This window comes from Diceros bicornis, chromosome 10 (genome assembly GCF_020826845.1).
Source record: "Diceros bicornis minor isolate mBicDic1 chromosome 10, mDicBic1.mat.cur, whole genome shotgun sequence".
Taxonomy (NCBI): Eukaryota; Metazoa; Chordata; class Mammalia; order Perissodactyla; family Rhinocerotidae; genus Diceros; species Diceros bicornis.
The window spans coordinates 69822450-69848585 of NC_080749.1; the positions used below are offsets into that span (position 1 = coordinate 69822450).

The following is a 26136-nucleotide window of genomic DNA, read 5'->3' on the forward strand; positions in this document are numbered from 1 at the left end:
TTGTTTCAAAATGCAACATGGAGACATTCCTGTTTGGACATGAGCCACAGGGAACCAGAAGCATTCTTATTATGTCAAGTTAGCATAAAAAAAAAAAACTTCCAACATGCACTCTACTCTTCTACTCCGTGCCATTTATTCACCTACTAAGCATATCTGGAACACCTACCACGGGCAAGGCACTGAGCAAGGCCCTGGTGGGGAAGAGGATGACAAACGCCTGTCTGTGTCTTCCGAGACCTTCTCATTTACAATAAAGATCACAGAAATACACAGACAACCAAAGGATAAAATCCAGAATGGGAGAGGAATCAAGAATGAACTGGAATAAAGAATGCAGATCTGGAAGGGAGATAACATCTGTTTGGGAACTTGGGGAAGATTTCCCGATGAGATATAGGCTGAAACTTTCAGGATAATACAATTTTGAAAATAGGTACAAACAGGTAAAAAAAGAAGGCCCGGAGGCGGAGGACATCCTGTTAAGAGAGGCATGAAGAAGCATATGGGGTGGGCCTGGGAACAGCCCAAGGTCAGGTCTGCCTGGAAATGGGGCAAGTGTACACTGGAAATGGAGCAGCCAGCTAGGGCCAGGCAGTGGAGGTGGGGCATGAGTGTCCAGCCGAGGGGCTCCACCTGGATTAGCAGGTGACAAAGAACCAGATTGGAACTCGGCTCTAGGACAGCCCGGGGTCACAGGCACCAGGGAAGAAGAGGCGGAGCAGAGGGCCACCTGGGAGGCTACTACGTAGGAATTCAGCAGAGGATTTGAGAGCCTGAAATGAGATGAGGCCACGGAAGAGGAGGGAAGGAGAGGACAAATATCATGAAGTTAGACGCAACAGGTCTCGGCACAGACTGGCCACAGGGCAAGAAGGAGGAGTAAAGAGCTACTAGTTACCAGCCCGGGTGGCCACAAGAATGAAGGGCCATTGGCATACACAAGGAATTCAGGAAAAGCCAAATGCCATTAAAAAAAGTCTATAACCTATTAAACCCTTCTAAAATCTGAATTACTGTAAAATTTATTATCTGAGTTACTGTAAAATTTTCCTGTGGGTAAAATAACTACAGAAAGTGCAAATAAATCTCTCTCCAGTTACTTCTGAATGAGCTGCTGGAAGAGGCTGAAGGTGCGGTCCCACAGCCCTTGCTTGTTTTTCGTGATCGGGTCGTGTTCGTAGGTGTATTTCTGCTCCAGTTCCTCAAGCTTCTTAAGCTGCTGACGAACCTGCTGCAGACTCTCCGCCACTATGGTGAACCTGGAAGACACAAGACACAGGGGGCTCAGTCAGAAACAGTCCCAAAGCAGCCTGGATGAAAGGCCATCACGGAGAGCAAACACGTGGTTTCTACAGGCAACACACGCCATATCTGCGCACTGCACTCCACACCACTGGGAGAAACGGAGAACAAGGCTGTTTCGGCATTAAGCAGTTGTTATTTGGGGAGAAAAAACTAACACGCACTGAAGGATTACAGCCTCCGTCAAAAACCTCTGCTTACTGCTGAGGGGGACCTAAGGGGAGATGGGTCGGGGCGGGGTTTCTAGGGGATCTGATCTTTAAGATAACTGGGATTTAAAGGGACAGGGCAAGGCAGACGCCATCAGAGGCAACGCGGGAGGCAGCGGGGAGCCCCTGCAGGTTTTATATCAGGACAGTGATGTTACGCAGAGGGGAGAGCGCAGCCTGGAAGCTATAGAATCAACACAGAGAGGGGATGCTAGACCCAGGTTAGAGGGAGAGGAGGGAACAAAGGTCACTGTTTGAACTGAAAGCAGGAGGCAATATGCTCCACCTGGGCCCTCAAAATATAAACCAAGGAGGAGACCTGGTGCTTGCTTTCAAGGTTCCTCCTTCCTGACAGTCAACTGCCACTGGTGACGCAGCCTCTGAGCCGAGCCAGGCTGTGGATGTGTTGTTTTATTCGCCTGGAGTAATGACAGAAGAAAATCTTCTCCCCAGGGAAAAACACCGTCTTCAATTCGTGGTTTCCTTCCTCGAATCCAGTTCAAAGCAGTGAAAGAGCAGCCCTTGGCATGAAATGAAAAGGCAGGAGAATGGTGCACAGGCAGTTCCAGAGAGGATTTGAACTCAGTGCTTCCCAACTTTGTTCCAGCCATGGCACAAGAGAAAATGCCAATCCTTGTACAGCACAGTGGGGGATGTGGGAGGGCATTTGCTGTGGCCTAAAGCGACCACCAGGGGGTCCCAGACAAGCCGAGGACTCCCTGGGCACCTGGAAGGTTCAGGGGTCAGTGTCTCTCAAGGCATATGGGGGCACACTGGGCTGGGAAGCTCTGTGCTAACCCATAAGAAATCTGGGCTATGGGCAGGCAATTCACAGAATAAAAATCAATGGCTGAATATTAATTGTGAATTTTTAAAAAAAAAATAGCAACTCAGAAAATAATCTCATGAGATCTCTGGTTCTTGGGCCCTCAGGAACTGTTCCAGGTCACCATCCCCTCATATCCACTCTGATCCCACCTCTTCCATCCCCTCTGCTCTGTCGGCCCTCCCCTGGACTACACTAACATGCTCATAGTAGCCCAACTGGCCTTTCCGTCTCTATTCTCTCCTCCAGCCTGCTGCCAGAGTGACCTTCCTAAATTAAAACTCAGAGAAATGAACCTCCACTTAAATAAAAAGCCTGCCTGGCTCACCAGTGCCCAGTGGATACAGTCCCATTCCCAGCACGGTGTGAGAACCTCCACGACCAGGCTCCAGCCTCTCGCCAGCTCTGCTTTCTCCCTGCCCTCCCGGGCACCCCTCTCTCCAGCCATCCAACACAGCAGTATTGCAGGCCTCACTCGTGCCCGGCCTCTCCTCCCCTCTGCCTCTGTCATGCTGTTCTCCTCCCCAGTCTACACGAAGTACTCCCGTTCACTCTCAAGAGTGAACCACTTCCTCTCAGAAACCTTTCCTGGTGACTCCTTCCTTCATCCATCATGGAACTCCGGACGGACCTTTATTAGAGCACTGGCAACATGTTACTGCACAGAATTATTACCCCGTCTATCTCCTGCCTCCACACCGAGAACTCCTTACTGGCAAGGACCAAGAATCATTCATCCTTGTGTCCCCAGGTCCTAGCCCAGTGCCTGGCATACAGCATTTAATAAGTATTTACTGGATGGATGACTGAATGAATGGCCCACGACAAACTATTACCTCATGGAAGCCTGGAAAATGCCTTAAGCTATTTTGTTTTTAATAAAACATTAGGACTCAAGTTGTTAAATGTGTTATGTGACGCCCATGTCACTGGTGTTTTAGCACAGCCAAATGACGCACCCCCGGGTACATGCATAGGAGGGAGAGGAGTGTTCTGAACCAAGCAGAATGTGCGTGGCTCAACGTGGCCACAGGCATGAATAATGCTGCACTTTGTAGGCAAGTGTTTCCAGGGCAAGAAGAAGTTGAACCACATCAAACTCTGAACAAAGTTTTGACAGGGTCCATTCAATGAACGCAGCTCGAGTGTGCACTTTACGAGTTTATACAGTTAGCCAGTCAGTGGCCAATTTTCCACTCTAGAGAATCTCACCAGTTCTGCAGCTGATCGAGGCACGCGTTGGGGGGTCCCCCAATACAGGCACTCTGCTGTCTCCGCTTCCACTCCACCAGCTCATCGTTAATCAGGGCTTTCTGGGTGAGTTCAGTGACATTCAACAACTCTATTATTTTGTGAACTACCTCCTAAAGGGAGAGGAAGAAACAAAGTGAAATAAATTCATCTTTAATCACTGAATTTTAAAAGACGTCACTTCAAAGACCAAGAAAGCAAATATCCTTCCATCTCCACTGCGGCTCTAAGCCAAGTGGTTATAAAAATAATTTTTCCTCTATTCTAAACTTCAAGTCCATTATTCACAGTCTGTGACAAAAGAAACATGTTATTCTGGAAAGTGAATCACTACCTTTCTCTTATTGTCAAGCATTAAATACATCTTCTGGAGTAACATCTGTTCTTGTTTCTGATCATTCTTCGCCACACCATTGGTGTCATGCTCTGTGAATTAGGAGAGACAGCAGATAAATATAAATGTAAAAGAAGACACAACCCACTAAAACCAAGATTCACATACATGGAGGAGAAATATGATCCAAATGCTATTTGGTGATAGGTCAAAGATGGTGTTCTTCAATCTTTATTCAACAAAACAAGAAAAAATGTCCTAAGTATAAAAACTAGACACACTGAGAAAGAAGACTTGTTTTCAATGACTCATGTAAATTGGAAACACTACTATCTGGCTCTTAAGGCACTGTCAGAATATTACCTGACAGTGGTAATGAATGTAAGAGACAAAATTCAAAATCTCAGATAAAAAGTTTATACAAAGCATTTCTGCAGCTTTGAGAGGGAAGTAGACGATTAGGAAATATCAGTAGTTGAGGTTCCTTCCTCTCACACTTTTACTCAAATTATACTAACAATGTCTCCACACTAACCACGGCATCCTCCAGCTGATTGCTAGGGTTACAGCTGTACCCTACATGTCCTACACAATGCACACTTTGGGGTTATTTCCAGCTGACGTCCTGTCATCATTAAACACAAGCAACAACAACAAAAGACTGACACTGCTTTAAGACATGAGGAAACTGCTGAACTTCTCTGTAGAGTATACACAGAGCTTGAATGATTGAGGGAGCTTTAGTAATGTAGTAGGGCAGGGGAGCTCCAAACAGCCGTCAGTCCACATCATCAGTGCGCTAGGCCCAAGAACGAAAGTGAATAACATACAACCAGTGGTTAGCAACTGGGGGGGATTTTGCCCGCCAGAGAACATGTGGCAACGTCTGGAGACAGTTTTGGTTTTCACCACTGGGGATTAGGGGATAGTCTACTGCCACCTGGTGGGTAGAAGTCAGGGACGCTTCTAAACATCCTACAGGGCACAGGGCAGCCCCACAACAATTATCTGGTCCAAAATGTCAACAGTACTGAAGTTAGGAAACCTGGCCTGGGTTATCAAGAAGCTGAGACTAGCAATTCAGAGTCATAAAATATTTGGCAAATATGAAGGAGTAGCCACCTTCATTACCTAGTGTAGAAAGAAAAAATTACAGCCATTGGACACTGCTTTCAATGCGAACTCTTACCTCTATTCTGCAAGGTTTTGCATTTAAAGTCATATTCATCTTGTAAATCTTCAAGGGTCTTGATTTCATGCTCTATACACTACAAATAAAGACATACAAAGGTTTTCCACTGCTCAGCTTCCAAAGACTTTAGGAAACAGACTACTGCTTCTATAGAACCCAGAAAACCATGGAAACAATCTTGCTCCCTCAGAGATGGATCAGTCTTGCAAATTCTAATCACATACATGAAATACTTTCTATTTCATTAATAAGTATATAACTTTTTTTAGAAAAGGAAATATATGGCTATTTCTGGACAGAGGCACTTGATTTCTGCTTTAATGAAGTGTTTCCCTAGGAGGCTACAGAATAAAGTGGCTCCGAAGAATCCAGAGCTTAGAAAGATGCTGTCTGAAGTGCAAAGTCAAGGCCATGCTGGTGTGACCCACAGACCCACAGGAGATCGCACCATCCGCCGGAAGTCCTTTTTCACAGATATGGGCCTGGTGGAAACCAGGATTCCTCATCCTTCCCCACAAAGAGCCCTCACAGCAGAGGGGAGTGGACACATGCACCAAGGGCGCCGAGGCAGCCCTCTGCTTCCAGAAATTGTCTTGGAAGTTTTCTCTTAAAATTATTGTGGATGTTTTACTCTAATCACAAATGTGTCAGAAGGTCTTTCAATGAAGTGTTTTTGTTGCCCTTCCAAGTCTTAGAACAAAGCAAGTGTTTGAGGAAGATGGGCCACGTTCTCCTGGGGCTCTGTGTAACCCTAGGAACACCCCAATTTGAGAGGTGGAGACATAAAGGGCTACTCAGAGCAGCAGCATCTAGTTTATCAGCTGATGGGACAAAGCCAACAGTTACAGCACGATCTTGCAAGAAAGAAAAAGATAAGCTCAATGTTCAGAAGTTATAACAAGGGCCATAAAAGTCTATCTGCTCATTGCTTTTGGCAGTTTGTTTACTTAAGGTTTGCAACTTCCAAAAAACTTTCCTTCTCAACTACTTAAAGGACTGAAACCAGTTACTACAGTTAAACTAGAGCAATTGAAACGTTTCTTCCTCTATAAAAAGTTACAGAATAAATGTATATATTTACTCAATACTCACCATAACCTTGTCCTTCACATTTCTGACTTTGCTGTCAAGTTCCTTCTGTTTGTCTAACATCACAGTGCTCTGAATATTCCCCGACTGAGCCTGTAATGAGAGGTGCGTGGTTAACAGCCATCACTTCCTCTGGCGTATTCACCTGCCGCTTACGCTCCAAAGTCAAGTCCATACCCTGAGCCCCACCTACCTCCCAGACCTTGCAAAACTTCCTACAGGCGTCCCACATGAGTGTCAACAAGAAATAGCTCAGTTCCCAAGGTCCTGGAAAATGCTGGCAAACTGTTAACAAGGCTACAGAGAGACTAGGCTCAGTTCATGCCTAAAATAAACAAACAGTATTTCTGGAATTTTCCATTAATTCATACAGTTGCATGGCACCACATAAGAAATTTATTTCAAGGTTTCTCAAATTCTGTAGACAAGATTATTCTTATTAACCCTGTACTTAAGTGACTTAAAGCCTTGCGGCTCCCAGTGTGGTCCCCAGACCAGCAGCATCTTACCACCTGGGAGCTCACTGGAAATGCAGAATCTCACGTCCAAACTGATAACCGAATCAGAAACTCCATTTTGACAAGATCCCAGGTGATTCAGAGGCATATCAAAATTGAACAGCACTGCCATTAAGCACTTCAATGAGTATCCGCTGCTCTAAAGTAAAAATGAATATTAACCTAGACACACTGAAAGTGGTTACTCCTCATCCCTAATAATCAGAAGAGCCAGACGTGGCAGCGCCTATCTGTTCATTACACTAAGTGTTCCATGATTTACTCACGTAGCATGACTTCCTAGGGACTAAATCAAGGTCAGGCAATGTCCGAGGCCCAGGCAGTAGAGTAGAAAACAAGATGGACCATGTTCTCAGAGACACTCCAGAAAGATGCTATTTTTGTTTAGAGGTAAAGCCCCTACATGGCAAAAACTGTGCCCAATGACCTTTCTTACATGGTGCCCTCCACAGCAAAAATTCCATATGGGCATTTTTATATACTAAGATTTATCAGTCTTCTCTTCTTTTATACCTGGATTTCCCCTCATATTAGAAAGTCTTTCCCTATTGACAGATTACAGAGGAGTTCAGACATTTTTGTCCCTAGCACTCTAGCACTTCATGATTTCATTTTTTTTTTACTTTTATATCTCTGATACATTTGAGGTTTAATCTTGTGTTTATTGTGAAATATGGGTCCAACTGTAACTTTTTTCCAATTGGCTATCCATTTGTCTTAACAAATCTTCATATTTTCCCCAGTGCTTTGGGTTGTCACCTTTACCATATAAATTTCCATGTGCATCTGGGTTTATGTCTGGATTTTCTCCTCTTTCCCACTGGTCTTTCTCTTCATAAGCCAGAACCCCTGAACGATGTTTAATTATAGAGGGTTTATAGTATACCTACTGATGAGATATATATGAGATATGATGAGATATACAGTATCTCATTGCTCTACTTTGTCACGAGTTTCCTTGCTATTCTTGCGTGTTTATTTTTCATATGAATTTCATAGCTCCAGAAAACAACTTGCTATTTTTATTGGGATCACATAAAAATTATGAATTAGGGGCTGGCCCCATGGCTTAGTGGTTAAGTACGCGCGCTCCGCTACTGGCGGCCTGGGTTTGGATCCTGGGCGCGCACCGACGAACTGCTTGTTGGGCCACGCTGTGGCAGCATCCCACATACAGCAACTAGAAGAATGTGCAACTATGACATACAACTATCTACTGGGGCTTTGGGGAGAAAAAGGGAAAAAAAAAAAGAGGAGGATTGGCAATAGATGTTAGCTCAGGGCCGGTCTTCCTCAGCAAAAAAAGGATTGGCATGGATGCTAGCTCAGGGCTGATCTTCCTCACAAAAAAAAAAAAAAAGAAAGAAAGAAAAAAAATTATGAATTAACTCAGGGAGAGCTGATATCTTTACAACGTTGTTTTTAATTCTTATGCTTCTAATGATTTTCTCCTGTCTAACTGCATTGGCCATTACCACCAATACAATGCTAAACAGCAGTGGAAATAGTGGACATCCTTGCCATGGTTCTGACATACTGGTGTTTTCCCAAGTAAGTAGGACACTGTCTCTAGAACTGCGAGATGTATATTTTAATATGCTAAGGAGGTATCCATCAATTCCTATTTTATTGAACATTTTTTAATCAGGGGTGGGTGCTGGATTTTGTCAGACCTTTTCAGCATCTATGGATATAACCATATACTTTTACTCCTTACATCTATTTATATAATGAATTATAGTCATGATCTATCCTTGTAATCTGGAATAAATCCTACTTGGTCACAATGTATTATTTTCTTAGTTTAAGATTTAATTCTGATCCCCAATATTTTATTCAGAACTTTTACATTGCTACTCATAAGTGAAATTGATCTCTAATTTTCTTTTTTGTTTTGTCTCTATTAGGTTTAGGTAATCAGAGTTATTCTTTGTTCTCAGAAAACTCTGGAAGTTTTCCTTCATTTTATACACTCTGGAATAGCAGAAGTTCAAAGCCTCTGAATCATATTTGTGTAAAGTGTATATTACAAGTACATTAAAATGACTGGTATCCCCAGGTGCCGCATGTCACTAAGCGATAAACGGGGCTGCTCTGGCCATTCAGAAGGAGCTGTCACCTTCAGCAGCTCCATAAGCCTTCTTGCTTCTGCAGGGAAATCCTTGCTATTGTCTGCTTCTAAGCCAGCTGGATGTGGATGCCATATCCTGTGGGATCTGGTAACAGCTAGGACACTTCACCCAGACAGAGGGACCAGGCCACTGAAGGACCCTGACTTCCTGGTCCTCCTCTCTACATTGTGGAGGGTTAGTTTATCGAACAACCGATAAACAATAACGGTTGCAGGCATGCAGCTGCACTCCCAGCTACGACATTCCCTTCCGGCCACCACACTGGGAGACACTTGGTGGAAAAACCTGGTGACTGTGCCAGAAGCCTAAGAAAGCTCCTGCTCCAAACTTAAGCAGCAGTCCATGCAAGTCACTACAACCCTCGGTATCCTCTTACTCCTTCCTCTCGCTCCCCACTCCAGCCCTCTACTCTACTCCCATCTGCTAAGTGGCTGCTTAGCTGGTACCCTACCGTTAGGTACTTCAAAAATAACAACAATATCACTACGACCACTCCACACTTTTGATTCTGATACTATTCCCAGCCTGAGGCTTTAACTTTTTAACTTTTTGACAAACTAGGAACACTGAAACCACAAGAACATCAAACGTTAAAGTTGGAAGGAAGCTTAGCCATCATCAACTCCCATTTCCTCATTTCACATCTGCACCTCCAGAGACCTTGTCTGGAGGGTTTGAACTAGAGCTCGGTTACTCACACCCCCAGACCAAAGAAAAGTCTTCTGCACAGCTCTTCAAGTGAATGAGCAGCTGTCCAAGTATGAGGATGTGTGAGAGCCACTCAATGGGGGTCATAGTCCCAGTCAGAATGCCTTCCCATTCCACCTCACAGATCCAAACACTGAAGAGAGGTTAGGTGACGTCTCTAATGAATGGGTTTTAGAGTCAGACAATTCTAGATTTAAATTCCAAACGTCATTAGCTCTGTGGCCTTGAGCAAGGTACTTGACCTCTAAACCTTGGCTTTCTCATCTGTGAAATGGGGATAAGAACACCTACCTTCAATGATAGTTTTGAAAGTATTTATTCAAATGAAATAATGTTTATCAAGTGTTTAGCACAGGGCCTGAGACACAGGCACTCAATACACGGTAACTATTATTACCCAAGATCATGAAGATGGGACAGCAAAGGGCACCTAGATCCACTTCACGTCCTTCCCTCCAACCTGAAAGAAATGATCACCACCCCTGTGGTGGACCCTATGCACCTAAATTTTGCCCATACATATAATTAGCTTTTTCACCACAAAAAAAAGAAAGAAAAAAAGCTTAGTGTGCTATAATGGCAGCCGACAAAACACTTATAGTCTACTAAGAAGTGTCTGTGTATAATATAATATTCTCTTAAACACATTTTCTAAAAGCTCTTCTATTAAAACAAACAAGTAATGGGAATAATACTTTCTTATCCCAACATTTCTAGAGAATTCTGTGCTCTTTAAACGCTCTGAACTGACTCTGAATTTTGCATGTTTTCAACTTGCTGAATTTCTTGAATCCCCATGTACCTCTCACACAGTTTCAACCATTATCAGTTGATGGACACTCTTGTTTCACCTATATTCTTCCTAGTCCTCTGGCTCCCAAACTGGGTTATTTTGAAGCAAATACCAGACATCACATCATTCCATATATACATACATCAGTGTGAACAGAAGATATATTATTAAAATGTAGTTACCTCAACAAGGGGGAAAATGACAAAGAAATGTTCCTAAATTTCCCAGCCAGTCGTAGGCTGGATAACTTTGGAGAGGAGACACCTACTGTGCCTCTTCCCTCTCCCTGAGATCCCAGACATCCAGGGCCTTCCTTCAAACCCCAAGAAGGCCTTGCTTCCCTTGCTCTCGGCTAGGCAGTCAACTAAACTTCCTCAAAGGTGTTCACTGATAACTCAGCTGTCCTCTGGGAGGCTTAAAATGAACCTCTCCCCAGGTTACCTACATTTTTAGAGGGGAGTCAAAAGCTGACAAGCCTTCAAGACCCAAAGCATCCCCAGGAGATGCGGTTGATCTGGGAGGGCAGAAATCACCTACTCTGCCTCCCAGTGCTGACTCTGGGCCTCAGTGCCAAATGTGAGGAGAGAAATGCTTGGGTACCTAGGGGGACAGTTCATTCTTCCGCCCGTCTCTGCTCCTGGCTGTCCTCTCAAGTCTATCTGAGATATAGGAGAGGCCCATCGCGTATTGCTAAGATGAAAATCCCACACAATCAAAATTTCCTGCGAAAATCTCCCAGGTGCATGCCATGTTGAAGACAGGCACACCTCTCTCAGAGGAGACAATACAGCCAGCTTTTCCTCCAATGTTGATCTACACTTTTGTTCACCAGGCTGGGTACCAGAAGAACTAGCCAGCTTGAGTTTAGAATGAATGCACTAAGTATCTTTAAATGGTTAGTGCAAGAAGGTGCTTTCAGTGTAACAGGGAGACAGGAACGAAATGCCTGGGGAAGCAGCAGATTCACAAGGACTGGGGCAAATGCTCAGAAAGTGCGTGGAGAATGGCATTTGCCACCACTACTTAAACTCTCCCTCTGTCTCTCACTCTCCCTCCCACCATCTCACAGTTCACCTGGTAGTTATTTGTTAGTGAAATGCACAGAGGGCACATTCCACTGTGTACCCTGGCATTCTCCCCCGCACAGTGGAATGGTCACAGCCAGAACCACCCATACCACAGTGGTTTCACAACTGTCTGCCTGCTGGGTTGTTCCCACCACCCCATCCCTCAAGAAAGAAATGAATAAATGCCATGGCAACTTGAAAAAACTGTTGAACACTGATAGCCAGGAAGGCTGGTATTAGGATTAGTAGAATCATGATCAAAAATCTTGGTACTAGTACAACTGACTCGTTCGCTGCTTGGATTCTGAGATATTTAACAGGTATCTCAATCCTATTCAAACCAAAGCTCTTGATTTTCCCACCAATCTGTTCTTCTCCAAAACCTATTGCACCCTGCAAAAACCTTACTCCTGCCCCTTCCCTGTCTTCCCCAGCTCAGTAAACAATATCTCTGAGTGACTCAAGTCACAAATCAGAGTCATCCTCCATTTCTCACTTTCTCACACTCCCACGTTTGATCCTTCTATATAAACCCTATTGGTACCATGCCCAAAACACAACCTGAATGTGTCCACTTCTTCTCAGCCTGACTGACCGCACCTCCCCCACGGGCTCCTCCACCTCCTCTTCCTCGGACTGTTGCCAGAGCCCACTAACTGCCTGCCTGCCTCCTCTCCTGCCCCAGCACCTCAGAGAAGCTTCCCGACTCTGATCTGAAGAAACACCCCTATCCCCCAGACACTCCACTACTGTCGACACAGCATCCTGCTTTATGATCTTCACAGTAACGACCACTATCTGAAAGGACTTTGCTTCTGTGTTGTTTCCCTCCCTCACTGGAATGACTCCCATGAGATTAGGGTCCTTTCTTAAAGCCTGGGTCTATAAAATCTCTATATCTGATTTTTCCCACTTCTTGGGGCTATAAGATCAGATAGCTATTCACCACTGCCTTGAACAGAGCCTCAATAATATCTTTTGGATGAATGAATGAACTTTTATTATTATCTTTAGTGTTCAATAAGAAAAAAATTACCTGTTTGAATCTCTGAGCATTTTCCAGGATTTTCCTTTCCTCCTTCAGACAACTACAGATGATCATAGACATCTGTATTGGGTCTTCCTGAAAATTATCCTAGATATGGGTTGTTAAAATAAAAATAAATTACATTTCAGAATGTTTAAACCACTATGTATTATAAATAGAAATGAATTTGTTCATATCCACTGAGAAACTTCATCTTGCATTTACTAAATTCTACATAAGCTATTTTTGGTAAAATCAGAATATTCTTTTCATAAATTATGACCAAAAACTGCTTTATTTAAGTGCAGGTACCTAAATTATTTCTTGACTGAAAAACCAAGTATTTTCAGACATGGTTCCTATAATATTTTTACTTTCATTTCTATTGTTCTTGAGCCCAATTATCTTCAGTTAGGATCCTGAGATAATGCAAAGGATACAAAAATTATCCATGTTATTTCTCAATTAATTTTTCTGTTGGTCTCTGTTTTGAATTAGACCAAAGATATTCCTCTCAGTTTTTCTGTTTCCTTGTCAAATCTAGTTTGTAAAATACTGGCAATCATGGCTCTTTATAACAGATATATTCAAGCAAAGTCTGTAGGAGAGCAAATTTCTGTAAAGTTAATGTGACCTCCTCACTCACTAGTATTATAAAATCATAGATACATTCACTGAGAGGAAAAAAAAAGCTTCTAATTACTTAAGTTAAACAGTTTCATTGTGTTGTATGAAGCAAAAAAAACAATAGTGCTCACCTCTATTAAAACAGAGAAGTTTCATTAATGCAGAAATAAATATGATAGCCGGGCTTATGGGCTGTTGGGAGTACTTTTCAAGAACTCCTAAAACTTTGTAGCACATTCTCTCCTGCCTGGAACTGCCTTTGACTTTCTCCTCCATGGGAGGGAACTCCACCAGGAGCAAGGCAAGGTGGAGTCTAGGTCCAGTTTACCGCCTCACTGTTGGGCTTTAGGGAGCCAAACCTTCCTGGACTTATTCTTCATCTGTAAACCAACGACTTAGACCAGACTCATCACCAAAGTTCCTCTGAGCTTTACCATGTTACTACAGCTCACTGCTCTTAAATGTAACCCTTCAGGGCCGGCCCTGTGGCTTAGCGGTTAAGTGCGCGTGCTCCGCTACTGGCGGCCCGGGTTTGGATCCCAGGTGCGCGCCGACGCACCGCTTCTCCGGCCATGCTGAGGCCACGTCCCACATACAGCAACTGGAGGGATGTGCAACTATGACATACAACTATCTACTGGGGCTTTGGGGGGAAAAATAAATAAATAAATAAAATTAAAAAAAAAATGTAACCCTTTATCTTTGGTTTAAATGTCAACAACTTTTAATAAAACAAGGTTATAGCATCACCTTTCTCTCAGAATTACTGCCACCTGACAGGTGACACACATAAACTTGAAAATTCCTTATGTGTTTACAAAATGAATTGATATTTTATTTTACTTATGCTATAAAATAGTAGCCACATAAAGGGAGTTTATTTATAGTCTCTGTAACTTTTCTAAATATCAGTGAGTGTGTGCTCAATAGTATTTGCTGTATGAAAAAAACTCTCTTATGTAAACATGGGAACATTTCAACTAAAATGCAAAAACCAGGTCATACCTGAAGATTACGCTTGCTTTTCCTTATGTTATGCTGCAACAAAAAATTATTCTCCAAAGAAAAGCGACTGTATTGATCATCCAGCTGCGATAGGAGGTCGTGAAAACGGATGGTGGCAAATGAAACATCATTGGCAGCATGCTCCCTAGGAGATTTTAAATTACACATTTCATTTAGACACTACTTTAAACAGACAAAACAAACATTGCTTTCTATATTAAAATTATTAAAAATAATTTTAAGTATTTTCTTAGTTTTTTCCCTTATTTTGAAACTGACATTGCTTTTAGCAGCAGTTTGTGTAACATTTCTATCACATAGAGTTAGCTTGAAAGATTTTAGAACTCTGGGATTGTACACAAAACTGTGAATGATAATTATCTCTGGAGGGGAAAAGTCAACAGAGGCCTTCACTTTCTACGTCAAATACTTTCAGAACATTGAAAATTTTTGCAATCAGCAAACAGTAAATTTTAAAAGAGAACACAAAACAGTTTTAAGAGATATCCCCTTAATTTTATTACCTTCTTCATATTTCTAACCAAGGTTCTGCCATAATTGGCTTTAATTATTTCTTTTAACTTACTTCTTTCTATAGCCTAGATCCTAACTTGGAAAATAACTGGTATCAGCGTTACCTAACTTGCTTTGGGCATTTAGCAGCACGTACTACAATTAAGTCGACAAAACTTCATAAAAGTATTTAACAATTAATGTATTTAGCTTTGTAAACAGACACGCCATTTTTCAAATCAACACGCTTTTCTGCAACAGATAATCCCAATGGCCACTGATGAGATGCGTCTTCCAGTCAATGCGGCTCCAAGTCACTTAGTCAACAAATTATTGTGAAAGCGCAGAACATCCTCCTCTGTCAAGAGAGTTCTCCTTACCAGTCTTGCTTTTCTAGCCACTGTGCCAGGTACTGTCTGATTTCCATGGGGAAGCTGTCATCATAGAGCTGGTGAACCTGCTCCAGGAACTTGGAGTCAAGCTGCTGAAGCTCATACCACTGGGACATCCTATCGGGAACAGAACACAGAGCATGAATGGAGGCCCACGGCTCCAACGAGAGCACAGCTCGCCGTGAGCTTCTTTTAAACATCCGGCTTAACCCAGAACATAATTTGTCTCTGAAATATATTATTTAAATGGTGTTTACATTCTAAAGCCTGTTTGTTATTCAGTTTTGGGGTCAATACTTTTTTCGTCTCCAGGAAACACATCTTCAGGTCTTTGCTCAAATGTCAACATACCCATGAAGACTTATCTAGCTGCCTTACTTAAACTGCACCTCTCACCCTGGAAAACACTATCCCTCTGTGCTGATGTATTTTTCTCCATAGCACTTACCACCATCTGACCTACCACATATTTTCTTTTTTACTTTGATTACTGTCTGTTTTCCCCACATGAAGGGAAGGATTTGGGGGGGTTTGCTCACTGCTGCATCTCCAGAATAGTGCCCGGCACACAGGAGGTGTTTAATAAATATGCCGTTAAAATGAATCTGCACTTTTATCAAATAAATAAATGGAAAGCATTATTTAATCAGATTTGCTTTAGAACAAATCATAGGAACTCTCAAAAAATTGCTCTCTTACAAATTACAATGCATTTGTAATTTAACTCAAAGAGTTTTTTTGTGTGTGTGTGAGGAAGATCAGCCCTGAGCTAACATCCGATGCCAATCCTCCTCTTTGTTTGCTGAGGAAGACTGGCCCCGGGCTAACATCCGTGTCCATCTTCCTCTACTTTATATGGGACGCCGCCACAGCATGGCTTGACAGGCGGTGTGTCGGTGCACGCCCGGGATCTGAACCTGCGAACCCCAGGCTGCCACAGCAGAGCGCCATGCACTTAACCGCTGCGCCACCGGGCCGCCCCCTAACTCAAAGAATTTTAAACAAGTGTTTTATATTTTATGATTCATATATGAAATGATTTTTGTTATATACCTTTTAAAAGAGATATATTTTCTTCTTTGCCTACTGCAAACAATAAATTCAGCACAAAAAGTCTTAAATTTCAATAATAATTTTTAAAGGTTGAAACAGCATTGTTAAACGTAATTTGAAAGGATAAAGTAATACTATCTCTTTAGATAACTATAAGTCAATTTTTACATTGTAGTTCCAAAGATAAAAAAAACAAAAATGTGATTTAAGAAAGTCCTAAACATCCATTAGGAAAATGAAGAGCCTCCCGTCACCGTAGCGCAACTCAGGATTTGCATCAACGCAAGACTGGCAATATTCACTGCAGACATAAGTGAATCTTGTCCTACCAGGCCTCTGAGGAAGGGCTCTGGATTTGCAAGCATGGCATGGAAGTGGGTGTGCACACTTGCCGGTGAGCACACATATGCAGGCATAAAGTCATGTCTACTCCATAAATTTCCTTCCAAAGGAGGGTAAGGATGTGGTGGGACTATAAAGCTAGTGACCATCACAAATACCAGTAGAAATGGACCCAAGCCCACCCCGTTGGCACACTTGCTGTAGAAATTTGATGTTTCACTTCAAATTTATTTCACCGGAGTGGAAGACTCCAAATCTGCGGCTCTCTCCCTCCCTGCTAGGTGCCTGATAAAGATGTGCCTAAAACAAATATGCTGACCAGAGTATCAGCCAGCGGGGCTGCAACACCTCTTGTTAGGTGAGTGACCTCAGGTGACACACTTCCCTATTGAGAGTAGGTGAGCACAGACACGGTGCCTGGCACAGAGCAGGTGATAATAAACTCATGTTAACAAATCCAGAATCCACCTATCTTCTCACAAAACCAGTGAGTGGCATGACCACCCCTAATCACCTGGCTCAAATCCCAAACTTAGGGTTGACTCCTTCCTCTCCAGTCCCAAGACCTCCTACCTCTCTGCCTCCAACACTATTTCCCAATCCAGCCCCTGCTGCACACAGGTTGGACCACATCACTCTCTTGCTCAAATCATTTGCCAATTCCTAGGCTGATTTCCACCCTGATCCCATTTTCATCCATCAACAAAGCAACCCAGTCACCAAACTATCTATGGTTTTTCGGCTATGCCCAACATTTCTGCTTTGCTCCAGCTGTCACTCACCCTGAAAACAGCCTCCCCATAAATTTCTGCCTCTCTAAATCTTACCGGCATTCAAAGGTAGGGACAAATGCCTCTTCTTCCATAAAGCTGTCAGAAGCTCACCGAGAGACAATTAAGCTCTCTTTGACCTGTGCCTCATTGCTATTAGAGCATCAGTCCCCATCTTCCTTAGAAAGCTCTATGATATCTCCCCTGCACGATGTAAGCTCCAGAGTTGCCGGGACCATACATTTTTCTAAACATCCTCTGCACCTTGGACAGTGTCCTGCACATAGTATGTACTCAATAATAGTTCGTTGAATTGAAATCTAATATATTGCAAATTGAATTAAAAAGTAAAGGGCAAACAACATTATGGTTCAACTTTGAGTCCTGCATCCTCATGAAGCAATGGTTGCATATTAGATTGTGCTGGAGGCTCAAGTCTTGTTTCTGTCCCCTAAAAACAACCTCTCCAACTGATACAAACAACATCCAAAGCACAATCAACCACACACCTACATATTTACCCCCAACTCTTCGGTACTACTCAGAATTTTTCTTTAAAGACTAATTATATTATTTGGGGGTTTGCAAGAACTAAATATCACTTCTATATTCCAGGAACACACTAAGCTCCTTCATCCTTAAACACAGATATATAATTAAGTTCCAAAGCCATGCACTCATTCATTCATTTCCACGAACATTTACTGACCTGTCACCTTGTGCCCCAGCGAAGGGCTGGGGTTTCAACCCAAGCAGGAGCTACACACAGCACGTCAGACGTCAACACTGTTAGGTTTGCACGCACAGGGCGCCAGCGCCTAACCTTGATAGCTCTCTGGAGGTGGCACACCGCAAACGAAAACTTTCTGCGGAAAGAAAAAACGTGACTGTGGTGGCAAGGGGCGGGAAGGTGGGAAAAGTGAGGGTAAACGGGGAGGTGCAATGTTTTTTGGCGAAAAATTCTGTTTTGCAAGACATTCTTACCGCCAGAGCACGACAGGCAGGGGCAGCCGCACCATCACGGCGGACAGCACCTGGGATATTCGGGACGCGTTCTTTCCGGGATGACGGACTCACCTGTCAGCACTGCAGGCCGGTCCTCACCCGGCGTCCGGCTGCCCGGCCCCCACGACGCCGGCCTCGGCGCGCCCCACCCAGGCACCCGGAACCCCACGGCCACTCACTCTGCGCGCCTGATCGGGCAGGGTGGGCAGGGGCGCGGCGGTGCTGCCTCTCCCGGGGGGGCGCTGGGTCGCCTCTGCTCCGTCTGGGGTCTGACAGGGGTCGTCTGGGCGCGGCCGGGCCCCTCCGCAGCGGACTCGGCGCAGGAAAGGGAAAGTACCAGCGGGAGAAAAGGCCGCGCCCGGCGCCCCGCCTCCTTCCGCCTCCGCCAATCACCGGGCGGCTGCCGCGCTCGGCCAATCGGACGCGGCTGTTCCGCGGGTGCGCCGCCTCCCCCCGGGGACCGGGACGCAGCCAACCCGCTAGCTCCTTCCATAGCCTTCCGGCAGAGTCCCCACGTGGGTGACGTGCAGTTCATCTTTGTGTTGCAACTTGGCGGACTGGTGGTTATGTTTACATATTTTAGAGAACGACTAAAAGGAAGTTCTTTGTTTGCAGAGGCCCATACTTGGGGATCCCTGGATTAGCCCCATATTTGAGAACCCGAGGCAGAGGACACAGGTGGGCACGTTGTCATTCTAGAAGCTTAGCTTGGCAGCTGATCTCCATGTTGCTAAATTCAGTGGACGCTTTCTGTGCTCACCTTACTTGACCGCTCAGAAACATTTGGCACAGTTGACCCTCCATCCTTTAACACTTCTTCCTTGGCCATGATGACGACACATCCTCTTTGCTTCTTCCTACCTCTTCGGCATTCTTGCTCCATCTCTGCTCCACCTCCACTACCAAACCGTTCAATGGTAAGTGTTGTCCGAGTCCAGATCTTGGTCTGCTTTTCCTACACTTCTCACGCAGACCTGTGATGACCTTACCCACAGCTTCAATTTCCTTCTGTATTGGGAGAGCTTCCACATGTGTATCCTGTCCACACCTCTCCTCCGAGCTCCACACCCACGTGTACAGCCCCCACTTGACTCTCCACTGGATGTCTGGTAAGCTCCCCAAACTAGTTATGTTCAGAACCAACTCATCATCTTTCTCCTCAAATCTGCCCTTTTGCTAGAAATGGCACATACCAGAAAACTAAGAGTCATCTTTCAAATTGCCTTCTCACCCGTACACCTGGTCCTCAAGCCTTGTTGATTCTTCCTCCTAAATATTTCACAAGTCTTATCTCTTCTCTCCATCTCTTATGCCACCCCCCCACCACCCCTTTTTCTCTCATTAGGATTATTGCAGGAGATTCCCAATGGCTGCCTCACTTCAGCTCTCAACTCCCTTTCAGTCCATTCTCCATACAGCAGTTTGAGTGATTTTTTTTTTCCTAATTGCAAAGCAAATCATGTGTGTGCCTTGAAACCTCCTATGATGGTTTTTCTTAAAATTCCAAATTTCTTAAGATAGCCCACAAAGCCCTGGTTCCCTATCACTTTCTCCATCCCCATCTCGTGCCACTCTTTTCTCTCCTTACTTCAGCATTTTTGTTCTTCAAATAAGCCAAGCTCTTTCCCCACACTCAGGGCCTTCTCACCAGCAGTTCTCCATTTGGAAAGCCCCTTGACCAACAATCTACCTCCCCCAACTTGTTTGCTGGCTAACTCATCTTTTATGTGTTAGCTAAAATCTCATCTTAAAGGTCACTTCCCCAGGTAGGCATCCCCGAGGCCAGCCTAGACCTGATCTTGGAATGTACGCCCATAAAATCAATTGGTTCCTTCAAGTAGATGGAACTCGAATCAAGCCTTGAATAATAAGGCAACTTTGCATAGGAAAAGGATCTAAATAATTTCCCAGGGATATGCTTATATGAGTGTCTGTCATAGTTTTTTCTCTTCCCACGTCAATACACTCCTTCTTGTTGTCACATATTCACCCTCACAAAGCCAGTACTGAACTGGTGTTAACAATGACCCTTGGTACCAGAGTAGCAACCTTCTGTGAAAAGAGATGCTAGGCCACCAGAAAAGAGCCCTTCTCCTCCTACTCACCTGCACTAAGGGCTGAGACAATGTTTGAGAAAAGCTGACTTTAGGAAGGGTAGATAATATGTTAAAAAATTTGTTTTCTGGTACGGTAAAACTTGCACAGAGACTAGCTTCAATACTGATGGGGGAATTAAGTAATCTTAACAACTGCAAATAGGATGTTTCTCTTGAGCTCTCCACATTCTGATTGTCATCAAGTTCGAATGGATGCTCCCTTCCCTATGCCTTGATCCTCCTGAGTTTTACCATCATTGGCAATACCCTACTGTATACCTTCATCACTTCAGAACTGGAATGCTACAATAGACACCAGGCAGACGACCTTCTTCCCGTCCCTTCCCCCTCCACTATATTTGCCAAATTAAATTCTCTAAAACACCACATTTGTACAATCATTCCCTTCCCAAAGTCTTGACAACTCTCATTGCATTTATGATAAACACAAACTTTGTCTGCTAGTCTGGATCCTCCACAGAACGTCCCTACCTTTCTTTCCAGTCTTGTCTCCCATTGTCCCATTACCCAACTAAACTCTCCCCCCATGCTTTTAATTTTCCTGTTTCTGCCCCTTTGCACATACTCTTGGCAAGCATTGTACATAGGAAATGGCAAGTCCTGCCTTCTACTCCCCTCACTTATCAAATCCTTACCCAACTTCTAAAACCATGCCCAAATCCTATAGTCTCCTTCTGGAACCACCTCAACCTGTGGTGATCAATCTGGTCTCTGAAATAATGTGATATATAAATGCCTCTATTTAAGTTGACAATCACCATACACTCCCTTACATTATGGTTTTTGAAGTGTCCAAATCTTATCCCTCCAAGATTCTAAGTTCCTGGAAGACAAACTATATTTTATAAGTGTGACTGTTGAACATACTGACTGCTTAAAGGGCAACCAAATCAAAAACCAAACCAAACAAAAAACTAGAGATCCAGAAATGACAGAGCCAAATGCATGATGGCCCCCTTAGAGCAGTCAGCTATATCTCTATACCAACAAGTGTCAACTTTGCAAAAGACACACACCGAGAAAAAATAGCTAATACCACGTCTGGTAGATTGTATTATTTTTCACATTTTTTCTTTCCCTTCCCGCTCCTTGCCGTGGCTCACCAAGAGTGGCGGGTCCCTCCCCGTGCACTGACTCTGATCTTGGCCGTGTGACTTGCTCTGACTGATGGAATGTGAGATGTGATGTACCCTCCAGCTGAGCTAAGACTCCGTACGCTCTGTGTGATGGGCTTGTGCTTGTGCACTCCAGCCCTGTGCTGGGAGCCGTGGTCAGGCAGCCACTGCTCCTCCAGCCTGAGTCCTGGAAGGAGAGATGTGTGGAGCACCCTTGAACCTGCCACCTGGGGCAGAACTGCCACACCCCACCCACACACCCATGAGTGAGACGTATTTGTTTGTTGTCATTGTTATAAGTCACTGAGTTTTGTTTTGTTTTGTTTTTTGCCACTGAAATAGCTGACTAATTCATAGATGACAGAATCAAAATTCTAAATTATCTTAGGCTAGAATGCTGCTGGGCTGAAACCAACTGGATAAAACTTAAAACAGCAAATGCAAATACCTGTATTGGGTTTAAAAAAAAATCAAAAACAAATGACAGGGTAGTCTTTGTTGCCAGGGCCCAACTTCTGAATACTTCTCAACACTGCATCTAGTTACTCACTAGCAATCAATCAGAAAGGCAGGTAAGGTGAAACTTGCTACTTGCCATCCTTCAACTGGTGTATATTCAAAGGAGAGTCAAGGATGGCGTGGCGTCTAGAAACCACATTTTATGAGTAATTGAAGGCACTGGAGTAACTCATAAATTCACATGATGTTACAGTGGAAAGACTCTTAGAAACCCAGACTTCCCATTTGGAGCAATTTATTTTTGCTGGGAGAAAAGACAGTATCATTCCTATTCTTCATTCATCCTTTTATTCCCAATCACCCAGTTGTATTTATTTAATTATATTTATAACTAGAAATATAAATATAAAGAATACAATGCAGCCAACAAGTCAAAGCAAAAAGATAGATATTATCAGTTACATAATTCTCTTTACAAGAAATTAGGAAGGATCTCCTGGTAGATTGTTTTCAATAACGGCCACATTATTCCCTTCCCTGTATTCACACGCTTTTGCAATGTGACTATGTGGCTCCTTCCAGTAAAAGATGAGGACTATTTCCCCACTCCTTGAATCTGGGCTGGCTTGTGACTTGCTTTGACCAATATTACGCAGCAGACGTGACACTGTCATTCTGAGCCTAGGCCTCCAGGAGCCTTACATACTCCACTCCTAGAGCCCTGCCCTGCTTCTGTGGCGAGTCAGACTAGCCCACTGCAGGATGAGAGAGCACGCAAACCATAGCTGAGTCGAGGAGCTGTGAGGGCTTAGGCCTCAGACTTGTGAGAGAGCCCAGGCAAGATGAGACAGCCTCACCCAGATGAGCAGAACTGCGCAGCCACCTTGGAGTCACAAGCAATGATAAATGGTTGTTGTCTTAACCCCACTGAGTTTTGGGGGTAGTTTGGTTTGTTATGGAGCAATAGATCACTGATACAGATCTCATAGGGGGAAGCAAAGCATCCTACTACTGAATCTAAAACAAAATTTCTCAAGTGGTACAGGCTGGTTGGCCTCCCCACACCATGAATATTTTCCTTGGGGTCTCTCATCCCTGAGTAACGCACTATCCTCTATGTCTTTACTGCATCCCCATGAAAAACTTACTAGCTCTGTGTTCTGTCTTTACCGCCTTGGTCTGTTTTAAAACAGCAGCTCAAATCTGATGAAAAAACTCATAGTAATATGTTTAAAGACTTACCCCCTCCTCCCAGCAACCATATTGCAGTTTAGACATATTTTGCTAATGTTGGTAGTCATGTTGGTAATCTAAATATCTAACAGTAGGAATTACACTTAATCAGTGGAAGCCATATTTGTTAATCTGTAATATAATGGAATTGAAATAAAGGATTTCTAAAATTCCCTGCAGTTCTCTGGATTTTTGATAATCACATGATACAATATCAGAGTTATGCTTTCAAAGACTATTTATTTACATCAGAAAATACCCGCTTATGAAATTAAATTAAAATGCAGGATAGAAAACACAGACAGTGTATCCTATTCCTGTAAGAATATATAGAAATGTAAATACTAAATGGAAACACATTCAGACAGAGAAAAAGAGAAAGGGAGAGAAGAAGGGAAAATATTTGAAAATTTTAATGTTTCTGGTTGGTGGGTTACTTCTCTATAATTTTCTTTTTTTTCCCCAAAAATGTCTGCAACGAGCACTATTACATTCGTAGTGCAAACACCCTCACGAACACTTTTTGAAATGCAGTGCTTTCAAAAGAGCAGCCCACGCTGGTGAGGATGGCGACACGCCAGCAGGGGCGGGTGGTGAGGCTGTTTGGAAGGTTTCCAAAACAGCCGCCGCGCGCGGCGGGAGGGACGCGGCAGCTCAGAAGAGCCGCCCCACGTGCTTTCGGGGAAATAGCCGGGGAGCGAGAAGGAGCAGGATTGAGAGGAAACCGAAAAGCGAAAGCAGAGACGGAGGGAGCAGTGCGCAGGCGCGGCCCGGGGCTTTCCCGCTGGCTGCCCGCCTGGCCGGTGGTTCCTTCCCGCAGTTACGTGGGGGAGGGGTCCGCACGCTCGCCACTGGACGACCGGCGGCTGCCCGCGCCCTCCCTGCGGGCCGAGTCCAGAGCTGTGACTCTGGACAAGATGAAGGGTGGAGGCGGGGGTGTGTGCCCTTGACTTGAGAGGGAGCGATGGCAACATTTTCTAACTGCTTAAGGTGCTGGAAACCTATGCATCCCACTTCCATCTTTTCTTTCTTCCCTTGGCCTGGAGCCATCACTGTTTCCTCCCTCTCTTCTCTGTCTACACAATCTGCACGAGAACTCAAGTCTTATTGGTTTTTCAAGCTCTGACCCTCACCGTGCTGGTGTGGCTGCCGTTAAACCAGAGATGAAGGAGGGGGGCTGGCTTTCTTTAGCTGTCCTTTAGCTAGATCTGCAAAGGGGTTTTCCTCCTTCTCCTGGGGTCTTCTCGCCCCCTGCCTTCTCCCTTAAGGTAATGATAGAAGAAAGAGATAAGAAAGAGGCCAGAGTCCATTAAGGATTATCCTGACCACCTCAAGGCTGAACTATGGGCAGAAATAAAAAATTCCATTTTAACCTTGACTGTCACCAGATGGCCAGAGAACAATGCAGTAGGCTTTCCCTGCAGTTAGGACATTTAGAAAACCCTGGGCACCAGATACACTGTCCCTGGAAAGGGCGACCACTCAGAATTGGACCCAGACTTAACTTGGCACACTCTGCACCTTTTGCCTTTAAAACCAGCCACCCCAAGACCGAGGTGGGGCTCACCTATCAACTTGCTGGTTAAGGGGTACTTCCCATGTTTGCAAACCTTTAATAAAGCCTCTCTTTTTTTAAAACTTACCTTTGCCTCGTAAAGCTGCTCGTTTTGGTTATCAGTGATTATACCAGAGGGAGTGGAGAATGGTTTAGTCACTGGACCATGATTTCAAAAGTTGGGCAGGCCCAGGAAAAATAGTTTTGGCCCTGCCTATCTGTGTGATTGATCAGATGGTTCTGGGAGGCACAGATGGGGTTTCTTTGGGTCTCACTCAGCTACTCTTAAAGGATTCTACAGACTTAGGGTGACCTAGGGACCAACCTAGGACCTCCAGTGTGTGAGGGGTCCTATCTTACTGGACCACAGCCACCGGCCTCCTGTGCGAGTGAGCACCAGCCCCCATGGCTGTAACAAACAGGCCCTCAAGTGTACTTGACATAATTCCCACAATGCTAGTGGACGCTTATTTTCCCATTAGAAGGAGAGGACAGGACCAGCTGTAGAATTTGCAGGGCCTAGTGCAAAACGAAAATATGCGGCCCGTTATTCAAAACTTAATAAGAATTTCAAAAAAGCAACAGCAGAACATTAAACAAGCATGGAGCCCTTCTGAGGGCTCCGCCCTGTGCAACTGCACAGTTTGCACACTCATGAAGTCCCTGTAGGGGAATTGGGGGGAGGGGGAATTTCTTCCATAGAAACCTTGTTATGTATGTACGTAAAAGAAATGAGAACTTAGATGTCGTGAAGAAACAAATTATACCTCCACCTCTTCCTAGGGCACTTCCAATAAAATCCAGAGCCTTCAGCTTTCCCTGTAGAGCCCTATATGATCTGGTTTTGCTCGCCTGTTACCCATCTTGTCCCACTCTCTCTATGCTTCACTATGCTCTCCCCATGGCCTCTTTCTATTACTCAAATATTCTGAGCTTTTACCAGCCTGAGTCCTAAGTATATACTGTTCTTTGAGGATGTTGTTTTCCTGGCTGTGTTCATGGACTTGTTACTTCTCATTCTTTATGTCTCAGCTCAGATATCATCTCCTCAGAGAGACCTTCACTTATCTCTTCTCCTAGTTGCTCTATATCACATTTGTATTCTTCATAGCACTTATTAAATCTGTCTTTTATAATTTGCTTGTCTGTTTTCACCTTTCCTCACAACAGGAGGGACTTTGTGTTACAGCCTCTGTCTCATCCGGGTTCCACGAGTGAATTAAGCCTCATGCCCTGAGGCATCTGTGTATAAATTACTTTCTCTCCTATGGATCTGGAATGGCACTATGTACCATGCTTTGGGGGAACTAAGACAATAGTCAAGCAAATCACCTTCTGTGTCTTGTGGTTCGGATGGAAAGCCCTGGCTGAGAAAGGCCATGCCTGATACAGGGTAGTCCTCAATAATATTTTTTGAATGAGTGAATAACATCACTGACTAATACTGGGATCAGGAATCCCAGCTTAATTCAACCATTCAGACCTCAGCACTGGCTCTA

At 44.1% G+C, this 26136-nt stretch overlaps 1 protein-coding gene across 2 annotated transcripts in view; it reads right to left on the reverse strand.

Annotated features, from left to right (window-relative positions):
• The window catches only part of STAT1 (signal transducer and activator of transcription 1), a 39061-nt gene extending 20576 nt beyond the window's left edge, over positions 1–18485 (reverse strand). The window contains exons 1-10 of one of the 2 annotated variants that reach the window (XM_058549445.1): positions 18338–18485; positions 17863–18019; positions 14977–15105; positions 14084–14228; positions 12461–12559; positions 6210–6299; positions 5115–5193; positions 3926–4017; positions 3553–3704; positions 1104–1262 (exon numbers count right to left, since the gene is read on the reverse strand). In XM_058549445.1, coding sequence (XP_058405428.1) covers positions 1104–1262; positions 3553–3704; positions 3926–4017; positions 5115–5193; positions 6210–6299; positions 12461–12559; positions 14084–14228; positions 14977–15104 — 944 coding nt within the window. In that variant the 5' untranslated portion in view covers position 15105; positions 17863–18019; positions 18338–18485. The other variant, XM_058549446.1, reaches the window with a different exon arrangement.
• Positions 18486–26136: the final 7651 nt, after the last annotated feature.